Here is a 17,460-nt window from a genome sequence, read left to right on the forward strand (position 1 = left end):
AAGCCTCTGTCTCTCTTCAAATCTAGTCTGTCTTATTCACGGGGCTGTTTGTGGAATGAGGTATTATCCTGCCTCAATGTAAACACTGTAAAAAGCATCCCGAACTTTAATTGAAAAACATGTGATTATGTTACAGATATCAATTATAAACAAAAACATATATAGATTGTCAATATATACACGCCTCTCTCCTCCTCTGTCAGTCTCTCTATGTCTGTCTCCACTGTCACTGTCTGTGTGTTCAGTCAGACTCCCCTGCCTTTTTTACTCTTCCCCTTGTCCATTCTTCCTTCCGCTCTGCACCACGCCCCTTCTCTATTGTCCGTGTTGTTCATCTATCGCGATATTGTATTGTACATGAGTTCTATGCTTATATTTGCACATGCTTCTGTAATTTTGATGTTGGTGTTGTGAATTGATTCTCGCTTCTTTTTTTTCTTCTTTTTTTCTTTTTTTTTTTCTTTTTTTTTCTTTTTTTTTTTCTCTCAGTTATTATCCTTGCCCAGAGGGCTGGATGTAAACAAGTACTTTGTGCTTACTCCGTCACCCTCGTAAAATGAAATTTCGTTCGTTCGTTCGTTCTCTCTCCCCTGTCCCGCTTTACCTTCCTCTCTCCTATTCTCTCCCCCCTCTCTTCACCCCCCCCCCCTCTTGCCCTCTCTCTGTCTCTGTGAGGTTAGGTTTAAAACATGGAAAATATATTTCATTATCAGCAGAAACTTTTTTTTTCTTAAAATTATAAAATTCATCTGTTGGCTATTGATGCATAAAATGCACCATGCGGTCCACATGGATTACATTTTACACGTTAATAATTCCCGTTCGGAGAGCAAAAACAGCCCACAACAATATCAGCGAACACGACAGAAGACAAGAACAGCATCAATCAAAACAACAACAGTGGACTTCATAACAACAAAATAACAGAGCAGGGAGCAACAAGCAGCGGCACAGATGCATTGTAATCATATCCTGAATGTTGGTAGCGTTTTATTGTTTTTTTTATTTATTTATTTATTTATTTATTCATTCAAACACCACCTCGTCTCATTCTGTTCTCGAACGCACACGTGTGTGCATGCATTTACACACCACGAACATGTACGCAACCCCCCCCCCCCCCCCCGCCACCAACCACAAACACACACACACACACATACACACACATGAACACACGTACACGCACGCACAGACTCTGTCTCTCTTCCTCCAGAACACACACACACACACACACACACACACACACACACACACACACACACACACAACATTCCCACCCCCACCCCCAACCCCTCACACACACGCAGTGGGACACTTTATGTTTGTTTATTTGCCTCCAAACTGTCTCTCTTTGCACCCTTTCGCCCGCAACCCCTCCCCCCACTCGCTCGCCTCCACCCCCTCCCCCACCCCGCCCCCTGCCTTCCTCCCCTCCCTCCCTTTCCCTGGTGGCTGTTATGATCAAATTGGTTTAAGGGAATTTGTCTTGTGGCCAAAGTGTGCGTCAGAAGCCTTTAAGGATGCGCCGTCCAGGACTGGAGAAGATAATGGGATGGAAAATGGACGTGTTCTGGGAAAAGAAGCAAACAGTCAAAAAAAAAGCAACAACAACAAACACACACACACACACACACACACACACACACACACGGGCGCGCGCCAGTCAAGCGCGCGAGCACGTATGTATATGTATTCACACACACGTGCACACACATTCGCATGTGCATATGCATACACGTAAGTGCTCGCACGCACGCACGAACACGCTCGCACACCCTTACGCGCTTATGTAGTCATACTACTTTGTTTTATTCAAGTGCATACTCATCAGATACCTCCTTCAGAGATGGAGAGAAGGACCAGCATACTCATCAGATACCTCCTTCAGAGATGGAGAGAAGGACCAGCATACTCATCAGATACCTCCTTCAGAGATGACCAGAAGGACCATCATACTCATCAGATACCTCCCTCAGAGATGACCAGAAGGACCATCATACTCATCAGATACCTCCCTCAGAGATGACCAGAAGGACCAGCATACTCATCAGATACCTCCCTCAGAGATGACCAGAAGGACCAGCATACTCATCAGATACCTCCCTCAGAGATGACCAGAAGGACCATCATACTCATCAGATACCTCCTTCAGAGATGACCAGAAGGACCATCATACTCATCAGATACCTCCCTCAGAGATGACCAGAAGGACCATCATACTCATCAGATACCTCTCTCAGAGATGGAGAGAAGGACCAGCATACTCATCACATACCTCCCTCAGAGATGACCAGAAGGACCATCAAACTCATCAGATACCTTCCTCAGAGATGACCAGAAGGACCATCATACTCATCAGATACCTCCCTCAGAGATGGAGAGAAGGACCAGCATACTCATCAGATACCTCCCTCAGAGATGACCAGAAGGACCATCATACTCATCAGATACCTCCCTCAGAGATGACCAGAAGGACCATCATACTCATCAGATACCTCCCTCAGAGATGACCAGAAGGACCATCATACTTATCAATACCTCCCTCAGAGATGGAGAGAAGGACCAGCATACTCATCAGATACCTCCCTCAGAGATGACCAGAATGACCAGCAGCTCTTGTTCAGTCTGCTTTTCCGTTTACCTTGGAACGTGTGGATGCATGTTTGACTGTTGGACCATTGCTACTCTGGTCAAAGCGCCTGATTTGGGACCCCGAGATTGGGGCTGCCCCAGCTTCAGATCCGCCTTCCGTCTCTTCTTCACACATATAACAGACCACTTCCCTGTGACCCCCCCACCCCCCTGACCTCCCCCTGTTGACCATGAGCGGTCATGTGGGCAGCTGGTCTCCAGGACTGACCACCGTGTTGGGTTTTAAGTCAGGGTCATGCATTGTGTTTGTGTATGGAGATGTGGTGTAGCTTGTACGGATCAGTCCGTACGCTTTGACACTACCGTGAAACTGAAAGTGAAACAGGTGCTGGGAGATACAGTGAGATATAATGAGATCCCTGTGGTGTCGTATGCACTCAGTGCACGTAAAAGAACCCGTGGCTGTGTGTTTTGATGGCTTGGCAAATTCGAGTATCTGTGGGGAAATTGAATTCACGGGAGGAAAACAAACATACACCAGATAAGAAGGGAGAGAAGATGGATGGTGCTTGTGCTGCACTGTGGCAGTTGGCATCGCTGGTCTCCCTTGGGAAGACAGCACTGGAGAGAAATATCTTGGTCAGGAAAGTTGTATGACAATGCAATGCAATGCAGCGCGTCACTAAGGCAGTACAGCACAGTGCTTTGTTTTACACATAAACCACAGAAGTCAATAATTATCTTTATCTGATCACTTGAGTGCTGACTTGCTTGTGTGAATGCGGTGGATGTTTCCTCGTCGACAGAGAGCTGTTGAAGCGGGTTTGCATATAATATAATATATATATGTATATATATACAAAGAGAGAGAGAGATGCAATGTTTACATTTAAATAGATCATGTCAGATAGATATGTCAGTCATATTTACACTTACAGATTATGTTAGTTAGATGTGTTGTTTCGTTTCGCGCTTTGAGCAGCACTGGCACTGAACCCACCCATCACTGACTGACAACACCCATCACTGACTGACAACACCCATCACTGACTGACAACACCCATCACTGACTGACAACACCCATCACTGACTGACAACACCCATCACTGACTGACAACACCCATCACTGACTGCCAACACCCATCACTGACTGCCAACACCCATCACTGACTGCCAACACCCATCACTGACTGCCAACACCCATCACTGACTGACAACACCCATCACTGACTGACAACACCCATCACTGACTGACAACAGCACGACGAACGGAGAAAAGGAAGAGGCACGGACCGATTGACAGACAAAACATTTCAGCTTCAAGGAGGTGTCGAGGCATGCGAACTGATCCATATACGCTACAACACATCCGGTTTAATTTTTTTTTTAAAGGCAGAGAGAGAGAGGGGGGGAGAGAGAGAGGAAGAAAGAGAGAGAGCACACTGAATACTGAATACTGAAACTGTATAATACGGTTAGCTGAAGAGCCTTTGTGACGTGGGGGTACACAACGACATGGTCATTGGGAAATTAAAGGAGAGACATAGAGGGGGGTGGCGGGGGAAAAAATATACCTTCAACTATCCCTTGACATCTGATGTCGTTAGGGGCGGGGCACCAGTGAAGACAGCACCACCAATCTCCTCCACTTGTCTCTGTCTCCCCCCCCCCCCCACCCCCCTACACCTCCAACACACACACATACTCAATGGGACTGCACCGGATTCTGTCCTGTCAGTAATGGGCGTTGTCTTCCCACCTCCCTCTGTCTTCCCACCTCCCTCTGTCTTCCCACCTCCCTCTGTCTTCCCACCTCCCTCTCTGTCTTCCCACCTCCCTCTCTGTCTTCCCACCTCCCTCTGTCTTCCCACCTCCCTCTCTGTCTTCCCACCTCCCTCTCTGTCTTCCCACCTCCCTCTCTGTCTTCCCACCTCCCTCTCTGTCTTCCCACCTCCCTCTGTCTTCCCACCTCCCTCTCTGTGTTCATACAGTCAGAGGAAGCCGCAGACGAGGAAGACAGGGGAAGGCACACTAAATAACAGCAACTAAAACAGAAACGAGAATTTAGGAAAATTTGCAGACGGACACGGAGGGACAGCCAGGCAGACAGGTTGCCAGCCAGACAGACAGACAGACAGACAAATAAACGGACAGCTGGAGGAGAAAAAGACAAAATATGAAAATAAAGGCGATTACAAAAGGAAAAAACTGGGGAGGATGCATCAAGTTATTCAAACACGGCCAGAGCTGGCAGGCAGGGGAGAGTATTACATTTCTGTGAGCATGACGTTGTTTCCAGAGAGACAGGGGAAGGGGGAGGTGGGGGCGGGTGTAGTAAGGGATAAAGACAGAGCGGGACAGAGAGAGCAAGAGAAAGAGAGAGAGAGAGAGAGAAGGGGGGAGTGAGCGAGCAAGAGAGAAGTACTACAGGCACAGAAACAAGAGGAGGGAATAAGAGAAATAATGTAGGAACTGGAAGGAGAGAAAGAAAATTAAAAGTAAAGGAGGGAAAAAAAGTTGAAAGTGGGGAGGGGGGGGGTTGAAATATGTGTCTGCTTGCGTATGTAGAACACGCATCCACCCCCTCCTGTATATATTTGTCTGTCTATATATATAGAGAGAGGGAGAGAGGTGAGTGTGAATTAAGTGCTGCTTTGTCATCCGGAGCAAAGGGCAAAGAGATTGAAATTACATTATTCGCAAAATTTAATGCGCACGCGCCACACACACACACACACACACACACACACACATACGCGCGCGCGCATTCTCCTTTGTGATTAAAAAAAAAAAAGTCCTTTCTCACTGTCAAAGTTAGGAATATTGATTTTATTCTCTCTCTTTCTCTCTCTCTCTCTCTCTCTCTCTCTCTCTCTCTCTCTCTCTTTCTCTCTCTCTCTCTCTCTCTCTCTCTCTCTCTCTCTCTCTCTCTCTCTCTCTCTGTGACTTCCCACCCCCTCCTTCCCTCCTCTTGCACCGCGTGAAATGGTTTATTAAATGAAAATGTCGTTTGAATTGTGTATTTTGTTTTCTCTGAATCCAAAACCATTTTATGAAGTTAGTGGTGTTATTTCTTGTTCTCTGACGTTTATTCCTTTCTTTATTCGTGTTTTTTGGGGACTGAGGTTCATTGCGTACCGTGAACTGGGGTATGTGATGGCTGATGCCACGTTTTGCTGGTGTAAATGATGTGGGTAAAAAGAGAAGGGAGAAGGAAGGAAGAATGCAATGAGTGAAAGAAAAAATGAAATAAAAAGAAGGGAGGTATGAGTACGAGGAAAATAAAAAAAGTTAAGAAATGGAGAGAGCTGCATTGTGTAAGAAAAGGGAAAGACAGACAGGCAGATGGACAGACATAGATAGATAAACAGACAGACATATGGACAGACCAACAGACAGACAGACATATGGACAGACATAGATAGATAGACAGACAGACGTGGACAGACAGACAGACGTGGACAGACATAGATGGATAGACAGGCAGACGTGGACAGACCAACAGACAGACATATTGATAGACATATAGACACGCACACAGAAACGGAATAAAGTTCAACGAATAGGAAATTCAGGTGATAGAGAGCGACAGTATCCATCCACAACTTCCCTTTCACCCTCTCTCTCTCTCTCTCTCTCTCTCTCTCTCTCTCTCTCTCTCTCTCTCTCTCTCTTCCCCTTCCTCCCCCCACCCCCTCTCTCTCTCTCTCGCTCGCTCGCTCTCTGTACACCTGTTTGTGTCTTTTTACATTTGGTGTCAGTCTCTGTCTCTGTGTGTCTGTGTGCCTGAGCTGGTGGTAGGGTGATGTTTGATTTCGAAGGAAGGACATTTCGTTTTTGCCAGCTGTCTTCACGGTTTTGTTTTATTTTGTTTTGTTTTCTCCCTCATATGTTATTTTGTTTTTCTTTGCACGATGTTGAGTGGCTGTCGATGATGGACAACCGAGTAATAGGAATGTGTTACTTTGATTGTGTTTTGATTTATTTCCTTTGCTCACTTTGTCCTTAAGCTTTTGTCTTTTTTTAGGGCGAGGGCTGCGAACAAAACGTTACTCGTTTTAAAGGCTTATATATTACCCTCGAAAAGAAATTAATAATAAAGATTATGAATTCCCTTGTCTCCCTACCAATCTGACCTACCTCTCATTCTTCTTCTTCCTCTCTCTCCACCGTTCAGTACCTCACTTCCACCTACCTGCTCCCCCCCCCCTCCGGCACCTCTCTCTCTCTCTCTCTCTGATTCTGCAAGTCGTCTCACTGTCGCTCTGCAGACTTGAATATGATATAGGGGAAACAACCGTTGCAGTTCTGTGACGACGTTTTCCTCTCGGCATAGGTAGAGTTGCCTCCCTGCAATTGCGTTTCTCCTTTGCGGTTTTGTTGTTGTTGTTTTTTCCCCTTTTTTTCGGTTTGTCTCTCTGTTCCTCTCTTTGCCCACTTAACCCACTCTCCATGTCAGCCTTTTATCTGTCTATCTGTCTGTCTATGCCTTTCGCTGTTCCGACTTCTCTACCTCTCCCTCTATTGACCTTTCTCCACCTCAGGAGGAAGGTAACAAAATGGTTAAGATGTTTATCTAGATGCCAGTACAGTGTCCGATAGGGTCTGAGTTCAAATCCCGGTCTCGCCATTTCTCCCAAGTTGGACTGGAAGATAAAACAGAGCGTCTTGTCAGTCGGACGAGACGATAAACCCAGAGGCACTGAAAAAGAACCCATTGCACTGTGTGTTGTCATGTGGTAAAATTCTGTAGATACTATAATATATATATATATATATATATATATATATATATATATATATATAATGTGTGTGTGTGTGTGTGTTGCACTCACAGCCTGACTAGTGCGTCAGGTTAGAATTTATACTGCTGTCAGGCGTCTGCCTAGCTGATGTGGCGTAGCGTATATACATTTTTCCGAACGCATTGACGCCTCTTTGAGAAAATGAAACGTCTGTCCTATTTATTTATTTGTTTGTTTGTGTGTTTGAGTTTTATCTATTAATTTGTTTATGTATTTAACCACTTGCTACTCTTCATTTGCTCACACTGGACACTCAGTTGTATAGACTGGTAGATCACCATAGGTTCAACTTCGGACGATAGCTTCGGTCCTGAAACTGTCAGTGATTGCCCAAGTGACTAGGCGGTATGTGTCAGTTCTTATTGTTGACACGATGATGATATAACTGTGACTGATTTTATGAGGGTTGTCTGTTTTGTTTTGTTTGGTTTTTGGGTGTGTTTTTTTCCTGGATTATGTATAAACGATTCAGAACTTCTGAATCTTTCGAAGGGTGTGGCCTGTCCAGCCCCATTTCCTCCTCCAGATCTCCTATTCCAGAGGCAGGCATTTGACATGGTCTCTGGCCATCTGATGTTTAAAATATGGCGCAGGCATCTGTTGATGAAGGCCTGTAGTTTGTTGGTGTTCGTCTTGGTTGTTCGCTATGTTTCAGAGCCGTACAGGAGGACTGCTTTAACAGTGGTGTTGAAGATCCTCAGTTTGATGTTAGTGGAAAGAGATGTAGAGTTCCAAATTGGCCGCAGGGTGTTGGAGGCATGCCTCGCTTTGTTGATGCGGCACTTGATGTCTTCATCCGCCCCTCCGTCCTTGCTCACTACGCTGCCAAGGTAGACAAACCTCTCTGCCTCACTGATATGACGAAAAACAGATGGTGGGGGAGGGAGGGGGTAAACAGGGGAGATAGGGAGGAAGGTGGACAGAGAGAGAGACTTTCCGTTTCAATGCGTGTGGACATATCCATATACGATACACCACACCTGGAGTGATGAGAGGAGTGATGGGGGAAGCAGATGCGTGACCCTCGCATTAACCCAACACGCTGATTAGGCTTTGAGAGAGAGAGAGAAAGAAAAAAAGAATAGTGTCATGTTTTGCTTAATTCGTTTCACAGGTTGCCCCATCTCCTCTACAATCAGAACAATTTATGATTAATAATATCAACAGTTCGTTGCAATAACTGGAGTGGGTTTAATGTAATGTAATGAATTAATGCGTGCATGTCCGAGTCACTTTGCAGAGAACAGACTATACATCGATGACAAGATGAAGACATTGGCCCAAGGTACCGATCTCATCAGACCAGATAATTAACCCTTTCACTGCCAAACTAGCATTTATGCAGCAGCTAAGTAGAGGACTCATGTCACTGAAGGGTGACCAGATCATGGGTCTGGTATCCATGAACCTACTGCTATTTTCGGTGGTAGGACAGGCCGTATTTTCTACACATCACAGGGGGAATCCCCAGCTATTCTTAGACACCATAATTTTGGGAATTTTGCACTCTAAATTGACTGGCGGTGAAAGGGTTAAACACCGGCAAGGCATTCCATCATTCACATACACGAGAGCTGTGAATGTCAAATGGGTTAATGGTGGGGTTGCGAGTAGAACTAGAAATTTTGTTGTTGCTATCCATCCTCTGTGGATTGCATAATGTTGCACTGCATTCAATTGCATTGCGTGGGGTTGTCTTGTATTGTGGGTTTATTATACTTTCGTAAACGTGCTGTAATGCGTTGTATTGTATTGTATTTTATGCAGTGGCTTCCTGATTGACGAAATTCCAACCGCGTTCCCAAAGAGGAGAGAACATCATTGCATAATTTCTGCGACTCTTTCTTGTTTTCTCTCCCTTTTTTTTTCTTTTCAGAGTAGTTTCGGTTTTCCTAAACGTCTGTGGGTCCGGGTATCAATGCTGATGCTTGTGTTTGAAGTGTGTGTTTCACCCGTGGTGGCAGGAGGTGAAGAGTATAATAATGGGTCTATTTTGCGAGTTTAGCGTGAATTCACCAAAAGGTGGTTTGGTTTTTGCTGTTGTTGTCGTTTTCAGGGTCGTTACTGTGCGGGACATGAACACGATGATGTGTGTTGACTGCTCTGATGTACTTGTTCTGGTTCAAAGCCATGGCCTGTGACAGAATGTTAATACAGGTAACGTCCTTCATTCAGGGAATCTGACAGAATGTTTATACAGGTAACGTCCTTCATTCAGGGAATCTGACAGAATAGTTATACAGGTAACGTCCTCTATTGAAGGAGTTTTATCTGAATGACAACGTGCGTGTGTGCGCAAAAAGCACAGTTTCTCTCTCTCTCTCTCTCTGTATATGTGTAAGGTGTTAATATCATATTTGTTCACGATCATCCGACGTATTGCTTAGTGTATGATGAAATTTGTATGGTTATTTTCGAGCTTACGTGTGCGATGGGTGTGTTAAATCCGGCAGTGTTTGCATGCTGTGTCTTTTTGCATGTTACACCCATTCGTTTGTTCCTCTTGTACCATTCGCAAGAACACACACACACACACACAGTAAACTCGCGTCTTTTTTTCCAAGCCGCAATGAAATTTATTGAAAAAAATGTCAGAAATATATTACAATCGTTTGTTACATTCGTTCAAATCGTCTCCAAAAAATTCGACATACTCGATTTTGAGATGAAAAAAAATCGTAACGCTTTAACTTTTGTCATTGAAAAGACCAACAAAATATAAAAAAAAAAAGGAATCTGTATTCCCGAATGAGTGTAATAAGGAAGAACCATGGAACTACAGGGAGTATTTCTTCATACCATTCCGTCACATCCTGTGGAAATCCAGTGAGCAGATGAGACAATAACCAGAACAACTAACAACGTGTATCAGTCTACAAGGACATCCGGTCTGGGGGCAAAAAAAAAAAAAGTATAAGCGGAGGAAAAGCTACGAAAATAGGAACCGTGGCAGCACTTTTATTATCTTATTTCGTTTTTCAAATTACAACCCACCAAGCTATTTTCGTGAGTGAGAAGATCATTCACAGCCAAAAAAAAAAAATTAATAACGTGAGGGGGGGGTTTAGGCAAAGTGTGTTCTTGTGAGAGAGAACGCACCAACCTCAACCTAAATCGGCCAATGCGGCCTCCACACAAAGCCTCGTCCGACAGACACTGACATTCCCACAAAAAAAAACTAAACTGATATCACAATGCTTTCCGTGAAAACAGAACAGAAACGAAAAATCATAATTTAAAAAAGAAAATCCCACGAGAATAAATAAATATTGCACTGGTTATTGACAAAAGACATCCCCTTCCATCCACAAACAAAAACGGAATAAATGTTGCACGGTTACACATATCCCGTCTCGGTAAGCAATGGACGAAAACGGTCTACAAAGCAGTGGAACCCCAAAAGTAAAGACCACAAAATCAACCCTTGTATACGAGAGACGCCGCACAGAGAATGTCCAACCCGGACCGTCATACATAGCAGACGGGTGATGTCTTTTCAGGCCCCTCAAGATGGTGTCCCGCTGACTGGCTGGCTGGCAGTGGCGAGCTCAGGAAGATGAAAGCTACTGGACATGGAATTGTTGTTGCTGGGGGTGGTGGTGGTTATGGGGGGAACCATACCTTGTCAGTTAAAGGAAATGCATGATGGTAACGAGTTGTGTGTGCCGAGCAACAGATCTCTCCATACGTTGGTCGTGTGAGGAATGCTTTCCTTTCTTTCCTTATATATATATACTTGAGCTGTAGTCGTCATGGATACATCCTTTCTTTATTGTGAATGACCATCCCCGCTTTGTTAAGTTCAAGTGTGGTTGTGTGTACTCTGCTTGTTTCCGCACGTGCCCCTCTGTTGTTAAAGAGACTTTGTAATCTCAGTGCGCCCCTCTGTTGTTAAAGAGACTTTGTAATCTCAGTGCGCCCCCCCGTTGACAATTTGCTCGAGGTTTCTCATGGGACCAAGCCCCCCCCAATTTCATTTTTTTAGACAGTAATGGGCACGCCATTCAATTAGTTTTGAAGGAGCAAAAATAACATGAAATAGCAACAAGTGTGTAGTAGAGTGCAGCAGTGTGCCAGAGACAGAGCGGAGATAAAGAGAACCAAAAAACCAGAGAGAACAACCACGTGACAAATCCTGGATGCTTTATACACTGTGGCAGACAGGGACGCGACCGTTGTCATCTTTGTACAAAGTATGATCTACACAAGTGAACTCCTCCGGCTTTCTGCAACACAGCATGCACAGCAAGGTCAGTGCCGCGTTCTCAGAGTATTCCCATTTTTTTCTGACCTCTTCACAAACCCCACCCACCCGATACCTCGACCTTGTTACCCACGTCACCCCCACCCACCCTTAATACCCAACCCGCAGGTACCCGTTCACCAGACATCCCATACATCCTCACCCACCCGACATCCCTCATCCTGTAGACAGCCCAGACATCCTCACCCACCCGACATCCCTCATCCTCAGTGTAGACACCCGACATCCCTCATCCTGTAGACAGCCCAGACATCCTCACCCACCCGACACCCCTCATCCTGTAGACACCCGACATCCCTCATCCTCAGTGTAGACACCCGACATCCCTCATCCTGTAGACAGCCCAGACATCCTCACCCACCCGACACCCCTCATCCTGTAGACAGCCCAGACATCCTCACCCACCCGACACCCCTCATCCTGTAGACAGCCCAGACATCCTCACCCACCCGACACCCCTCATCCTGTAGACACCCGACATCCCTCATCCTCAGTGTAGACACCCGACATCCCTCATCCTGTAGACAGCCCAGACATCCTCACCCACCCGACACCCTCACCCACCCGACACCCCTCATCCTGTAGACACCCGACATCCCTCATCCTCAGTGTAGACACCCGACATCCCTCATCCTGTAGACAGCCCAGACATCCTCACCCACCCGACACCCCTCATCCTGTAGACAGCCCAGACATCCTCACCCACCCGACACCCCTCATCCTGTAGACAGCCCAGACATCCTCACCCACCCGACATCCCTTATCCTCTAGACACCCGACATCCCCTTATCCTGTAGACACCCCAGACATCCTCACCCACCCGACATCCCTCATCCTGTAGACACCCGACATCCCCTTATCCTGTAGACACCCCAGACATCCTCACCCACCCGACATCCCTCATCCTGTAGACACCCGACATCCCTCATCCTGTAGACACCCGACATCCCCTTATCCTGTAGACACCCCAGACATCCTCACCCACCCGACATCCTCACCCACCCGACATCCCTCATCCTGTAGACACCCGACATCCCCTTATCCTGTAGACACCCCAGACATCCTCACCCACCCGACATCCCTCATCCTGTAGACACCCGACATCCCCTTATCCTGTAGACACCCCAGACATCCTCACCCACCCGACATCCCTCATCCTGTAGACACCCGACATCCCTCATCCTGTAGACACCCGACATCCCCTCATCCTGTAGACACCAGACACCCGACATTCCTCATCCTGTAGACACCCGAGACATCCTCACCCACCCGACATCCCCTTATCCTGTAGATACTCGAGACATCCCAGACATCCTCACCCACCCGACATCCCCTTATCCTGTAGACACCCCAGACGTCCTCACCCACCCGACATCCCTCATCCTGTAGACACCCCAGACATCCTCACCCACCCGACATCCCTCATCCTGTAGACACCCTCACCCACCCCTCATCCTGTAGACACCCCAGACATCCTCACCCACCCGACATCCGTACCTGAATTATAGTTTGACCACCCTGGTGATTTCTTTGGTGACGGACATGGAGCGGGCGCGGCGTACGGTCTGCAGGTTCTTCTCGGCGAAGTCGGCACGCTGGTCGGCCTCGTCAATCAGAGCCTGGGCCTTGCGGTACTTGTTCATCGTCAGCGCCGCCACATCCTCCTGCACACACACACACACACCACCCAAAATAATATACAGGATTGGTCATTGGGTTTTCAGCCCACGGGACCCAAGCCCAGTATCGGAATCGAACTATTTATCCCACCTAAATAAAGATATTGTTACTTCCACGTCCTCGCTCGCCGACGACCACCACCACCACACTCAAAGCACCGACTCTGTCCTGCCCTCACTTCAGTCACAATCACCTGTGTTGTTGGCCTTGCTCTGTACTTTCCTCTCACATCACTCTACCCCATCCAGCAGTAATGCAACCACCCCCCTCCCTCACACACACCTCTCCTGTCCACAGCCCTACAATAAAAGCTAGCATTCATAGCCTCCTCCAGCAGGTCTTGATGCGGAACCTCAGCTGGTAAACTCTCTCTCTCTCACTTCCCCAACCCTAACTCTACCCACCAGTATCGCACCCTCTCACAAACAACTCTACAGTACTAAAAAATTTATTAAAAAAAAAACAAAAAAACTAGCACTCACAGCCTCCTCCAGCTGGCGTTTGTAGGTCTTGATGCGGAGCGTCAGCTGGTCGTTGAGGGAGGACAGCTCCACCATCTGGCGGTGCTCCTCCTCGATAGAGGCCAGCAGCTCCTTGTGCAGACGCTCCGCCTTGCGCTGATTGGCTATAGCCTCGCGCACGCGCCGCGCCTCGTTCTCCAGCTCCGCCTCCAGGTCGCGCACCTGCCGGGATGTGACATTGCTTTAGATGTGGCTGACATTGCTTTAGATGTGGCTGATTGTCATGTTGGCTGGGTGGGGGTTTGGGTTTTGTTTCCTATTTATTTAAAGATCCGTCATCGCTGGTCCTTTCCTCGTCTATGGCTTAATAGTCTGTGCTTTTTTCATCTTTTTTTTTAAATCTTCGTTTGTCGTGTACTATCAAAAATAAGTACAAAATTAAAGCAAATGACACATAACAAGAAATATCCAACATCTATGTGTGTTGTTCCGTCTCTTTCTCCATCTCATCCCTCGTGATATAGAAACTAAGAATGCACCCATCTGTGTGTTGTGTCTGGCCATCTCCCTGATGATATACGTCCCGTCCCCACCCCACCCCACACCAACCTGTCAACCCCATTCACTCCGTCCCCAACCAACACCAACCTGTCAACCCCATTCACTCCGTCCCCAACCAACACCAACCTGTCGACCCCATTCACTCCGTCCCCAACCAACACCAACCTGTCAACCCCATTCACTCCGTCCCCACCCCAACCAACACCAACCTGTCAACCCCATTCACTCCGTCCCCACCCCAACCAACACCAACCTGTCAACCCCATTCACTCCGTCCCCACCCCACCCAACACCAACCTGTCATCCCCATTCACTCCGTCCCTGCCCCACCCCCTTCCTCCCCCCCAACCCCTCCATACCCTGGCTTGCAGCTTGGCCACCAAACGCTTGCCCTCCTTGACAGCGAAGGCCTCGGCCTCCTCCAGACGAATGGTGATCTCGCGGATCTCCACCTCCAGCTGCTTGCGCAGGCTCTCGGCGTTCTTGTAGTTCTCCTGCTCCTGGCGCAGTTCGTCGGCCAGGCGGGCGTTCTCGGCGGCCAGCCGCTCGGCACGCTCCTCGGCGGCCCGCTGGTTGTTGATGGCGTCGTCCAGGTCGCTCTGCATGGCCCCCAGGTCCGTCTCCAGGCGCCGCTTGTCGTTGGTGAGGGACGTCACCTGCAGGGAGGCTTCGCTCAGCCGGGCGGTCGTGTCGGCCAACTCGTTCTCCGCGTTCTTGCGGGCCCGCTCCGCCTGGGGGAAGGGCAGGAGGAGAAGTAGGGGTTATTTTCTCTTCTTTTTTTTTTTTTTTTTTTTTTTTTTTTTTTTTTTTTTGCACCTGAAATTGTAGGTTATATTTCTCATATTGAAACAGCATCATCATCATCATCATCATTTATCTAAGTTCATACTTATAATTATACATGAAGTGCACCATTAACACACTAAGCTATTGCCGAGTACTACAGCAACAATTAATTTGCAAGGGTGTTTCTACTTCGTCACATAACAAATAGATTATTTTTTATCTATTTTTATTTTATTGTTCATGTTATTGATGATGAGTCTGGTTTGGTTCTTGGGTTAAATGCTTGGGTTTAATCCCTAAACTTTTTTTTTTTCCCCCCCAGTGTTTTCTGCTCTCCCACCACCGTGGATAACACACACACACACACACTCTCTCTGATCGTGGATAACACTCACACACACACACACTCTGATTCAAAACAGTTTAACATTTCTGCTTCGTCTCCCAAAATTTAGCCCTAACCCTGGTGTCCCGCTGTCGACATTTAACTCCACCCCCCATCCGCCACTGGCGCCTTAAATCTCGGTGCGATGTCCCGACGACTCCTCAAAGAGTTGAAGTAGGAGAGTGAGTAGAAAAAGAAGGGAAGCGGAGGAGAAGGAGAAGGACGGAGGAGAAGAAGTTAATTTCCATGTGGATGAAATAGCGCTTTTGATTAATTTGATTGAAGGAGGTGGAGGAAGGAAGAGGAGGTGGAGGATGGAAGCACAACCCAGCAGTACTCACGCCCTCGAGGAGAGCTCGGGCATCCTCCAGTTCCTGAGCCAGCTGCACTCTCTTCCTCTCCGCCAAGCTCAGCTGGTTGCGCAGGTCGTCCGTCACACGACGCTCCTCCTCCACCGAGGTCTCCAGTTCCTGCACACAGCACAACGTAACGTGAACAACACGGCGGTCTTTGGGCCCTGGTGGGGGCGTGGCACCTTCCTACACTTCACAACGTACCGTGAACAACACGGCGGCCTTTGGGCCCTGGTGGGGGCGTGGCACCTTTCTACACTTCACAACTTACCGTGAACAACACGGCGGCCTTTGGGCCCTGGTGGGGGCGTGGCACCTTTCTACACTTCACAACTTGCCGTGAACAACACGGCGGCCTTTGGGCCCTGGTGGGGGCGTGGCACCTTCCTACACTTCACAACGTAACGTGAACAACACGGCGGCCTTTGGGCCCTGGTTGGGGCGTGGCACCTTTCTACACTTCACAACGTACCGTGAACAACACGGCGGCCTTTGGGCCCTGGTTGGGGCGTGGCACCTTCCTACACAACGAACAACGACGAAAATGTCACCCTTGTTGGGGTATGGCAGTTTCTACACACACGAGAATCAAGAAAATGTCATTCTTTGATCCTTGATGGGGCATGGAGGATATACACTAATGTAGTCAACCAAGCAATACACGATTTCGGAACAGTCATACTGACTCTTATTTTCCTGATGCAGTGTTGCAGACAGTTATCAAAGCGAGTATGATTAAAAACAGGGGTGGTGCCAGTTTCTCTGTGTTTGATATTTTCAAACGATTTGTGTTTTATGTATCAGAAAAAAAACTTTAAAAAAAATTGGGTGGCTAAGCACTGTTTGAGGTACTACCCCCCACACCTTGACACGGATCTGCAGGGAATCTGAGGTACTCACCTTGACACGGATCTGCAGGGAATCTGAGGTACTCACCTTGACACGGATCTGCAGGGACTTGATCTGTTTGAGGTACTCACCTTGACACGGATCTACAGGGGATCTGTTTGAGGTACTCACCTTGACACGGATCTGCAGGGACTTGATCTGTTTGAGGTACTCGGAGTTGGCGCGGTTGGCGTTGTCCAGGGCAGCCTCCAACTCGCGGAGGTCGGTCTCGTACTTCTTCTTGATGCGCGAGATCTCCGACTTGTAGCGCGTCTCCACCTCCACCAGGGTGCGCTGCAGCTCCTCGATGGCGCGTTGGCTGCTCCTCCTGTGGACACCATTCATCAACGTGGACTGATGGCCTAGAGCTAACGCGTCTGCTTAGGAAACGAGACAATCTGAGCGCGATGGTTCGAATCCCATAGCCGCCAGTATTTCCCACCCCTTCAACTAGACCTTGAGTGGTGGTCTGGACACTAGTCATTCAGAAGAGACGATAAACCGAGGTCCCGTGTGCAGCATGCACTTAGAGCACGTGAAAGAACCTATGGCAACAAAAGAGAGCTGCCCGAATTTCACACAGAGAAATCTGTTGTGACGAAAAAGAGCAATACAAATATGAAAATAAAACTGTTTTGATTGATTTGATAAAGTGGAAGTGTTCTTGACTGGAAATGTAGAAGAC

At 47.5% G+C, this 17,460-nt stretch overlaps 1 protein-coding gene across 2 annotated transcripts in view; it reads right to left on the reverse strand.

Annotated features, from left to right (window-relative positions):
- Window positions 1-10,116: 10,116 nt before the first annotated feature.
- LOC143283644 (paramyosin-like) overlaps window positions 10,117-17,460 on the reverse strand; it is a 44,351-nt gene continuing 37,007 nt past the window's right edge. For both annotated transcript variants that reach the window (XM_076589830.1, XM_076589831.1), the window contains 6 exons: window positions 16,908-17,103; window positions 15,876-16,004; window positions 14,723-15,094; window positions 13,824-14,024; window positions 13,159-13,325; window positions 10,117-11,623 (listed from right to left, as the gene is read on the reverse strand). In XM_076589830.1, the coding sequence (XP_076445945.1) occupies window positions 13,164-13,325; window positions 13,824-14,024; window positions 14,723-15,094; window positions 15,876-16,004; window positions 16,908-17,103 (1,060 nt within the window). In that variant the 3' untranslated portion in view covers window positions 10,117-11,623; window positions 13,159-13,163. The remainder of the gene's footprint in view (window positions 11,624-13,158; window positions 13,326-13,823; window positions 14,025-14,722; window positions 15,095-15,875; window positions 16,005-16,907; window positions 17,104-17,460) is intronic.

Source organism: Babylonia areolata, chromosome 7 (genome assembly GCF_041734735.1).
Source record: "Babylonia areolata isolate BAREFJ2019XMU chromosome 7, ASM4173473v1, whole genome shotgun sequence".
In the NCBI taxonomy this organism is placed as follows: domain Eukaryota; kingdom Metazoa; phylum Mollusca; class Gastropoda; order Neogastropoda; family Buccinidae; genus Babylonia; species Babylonia areolata.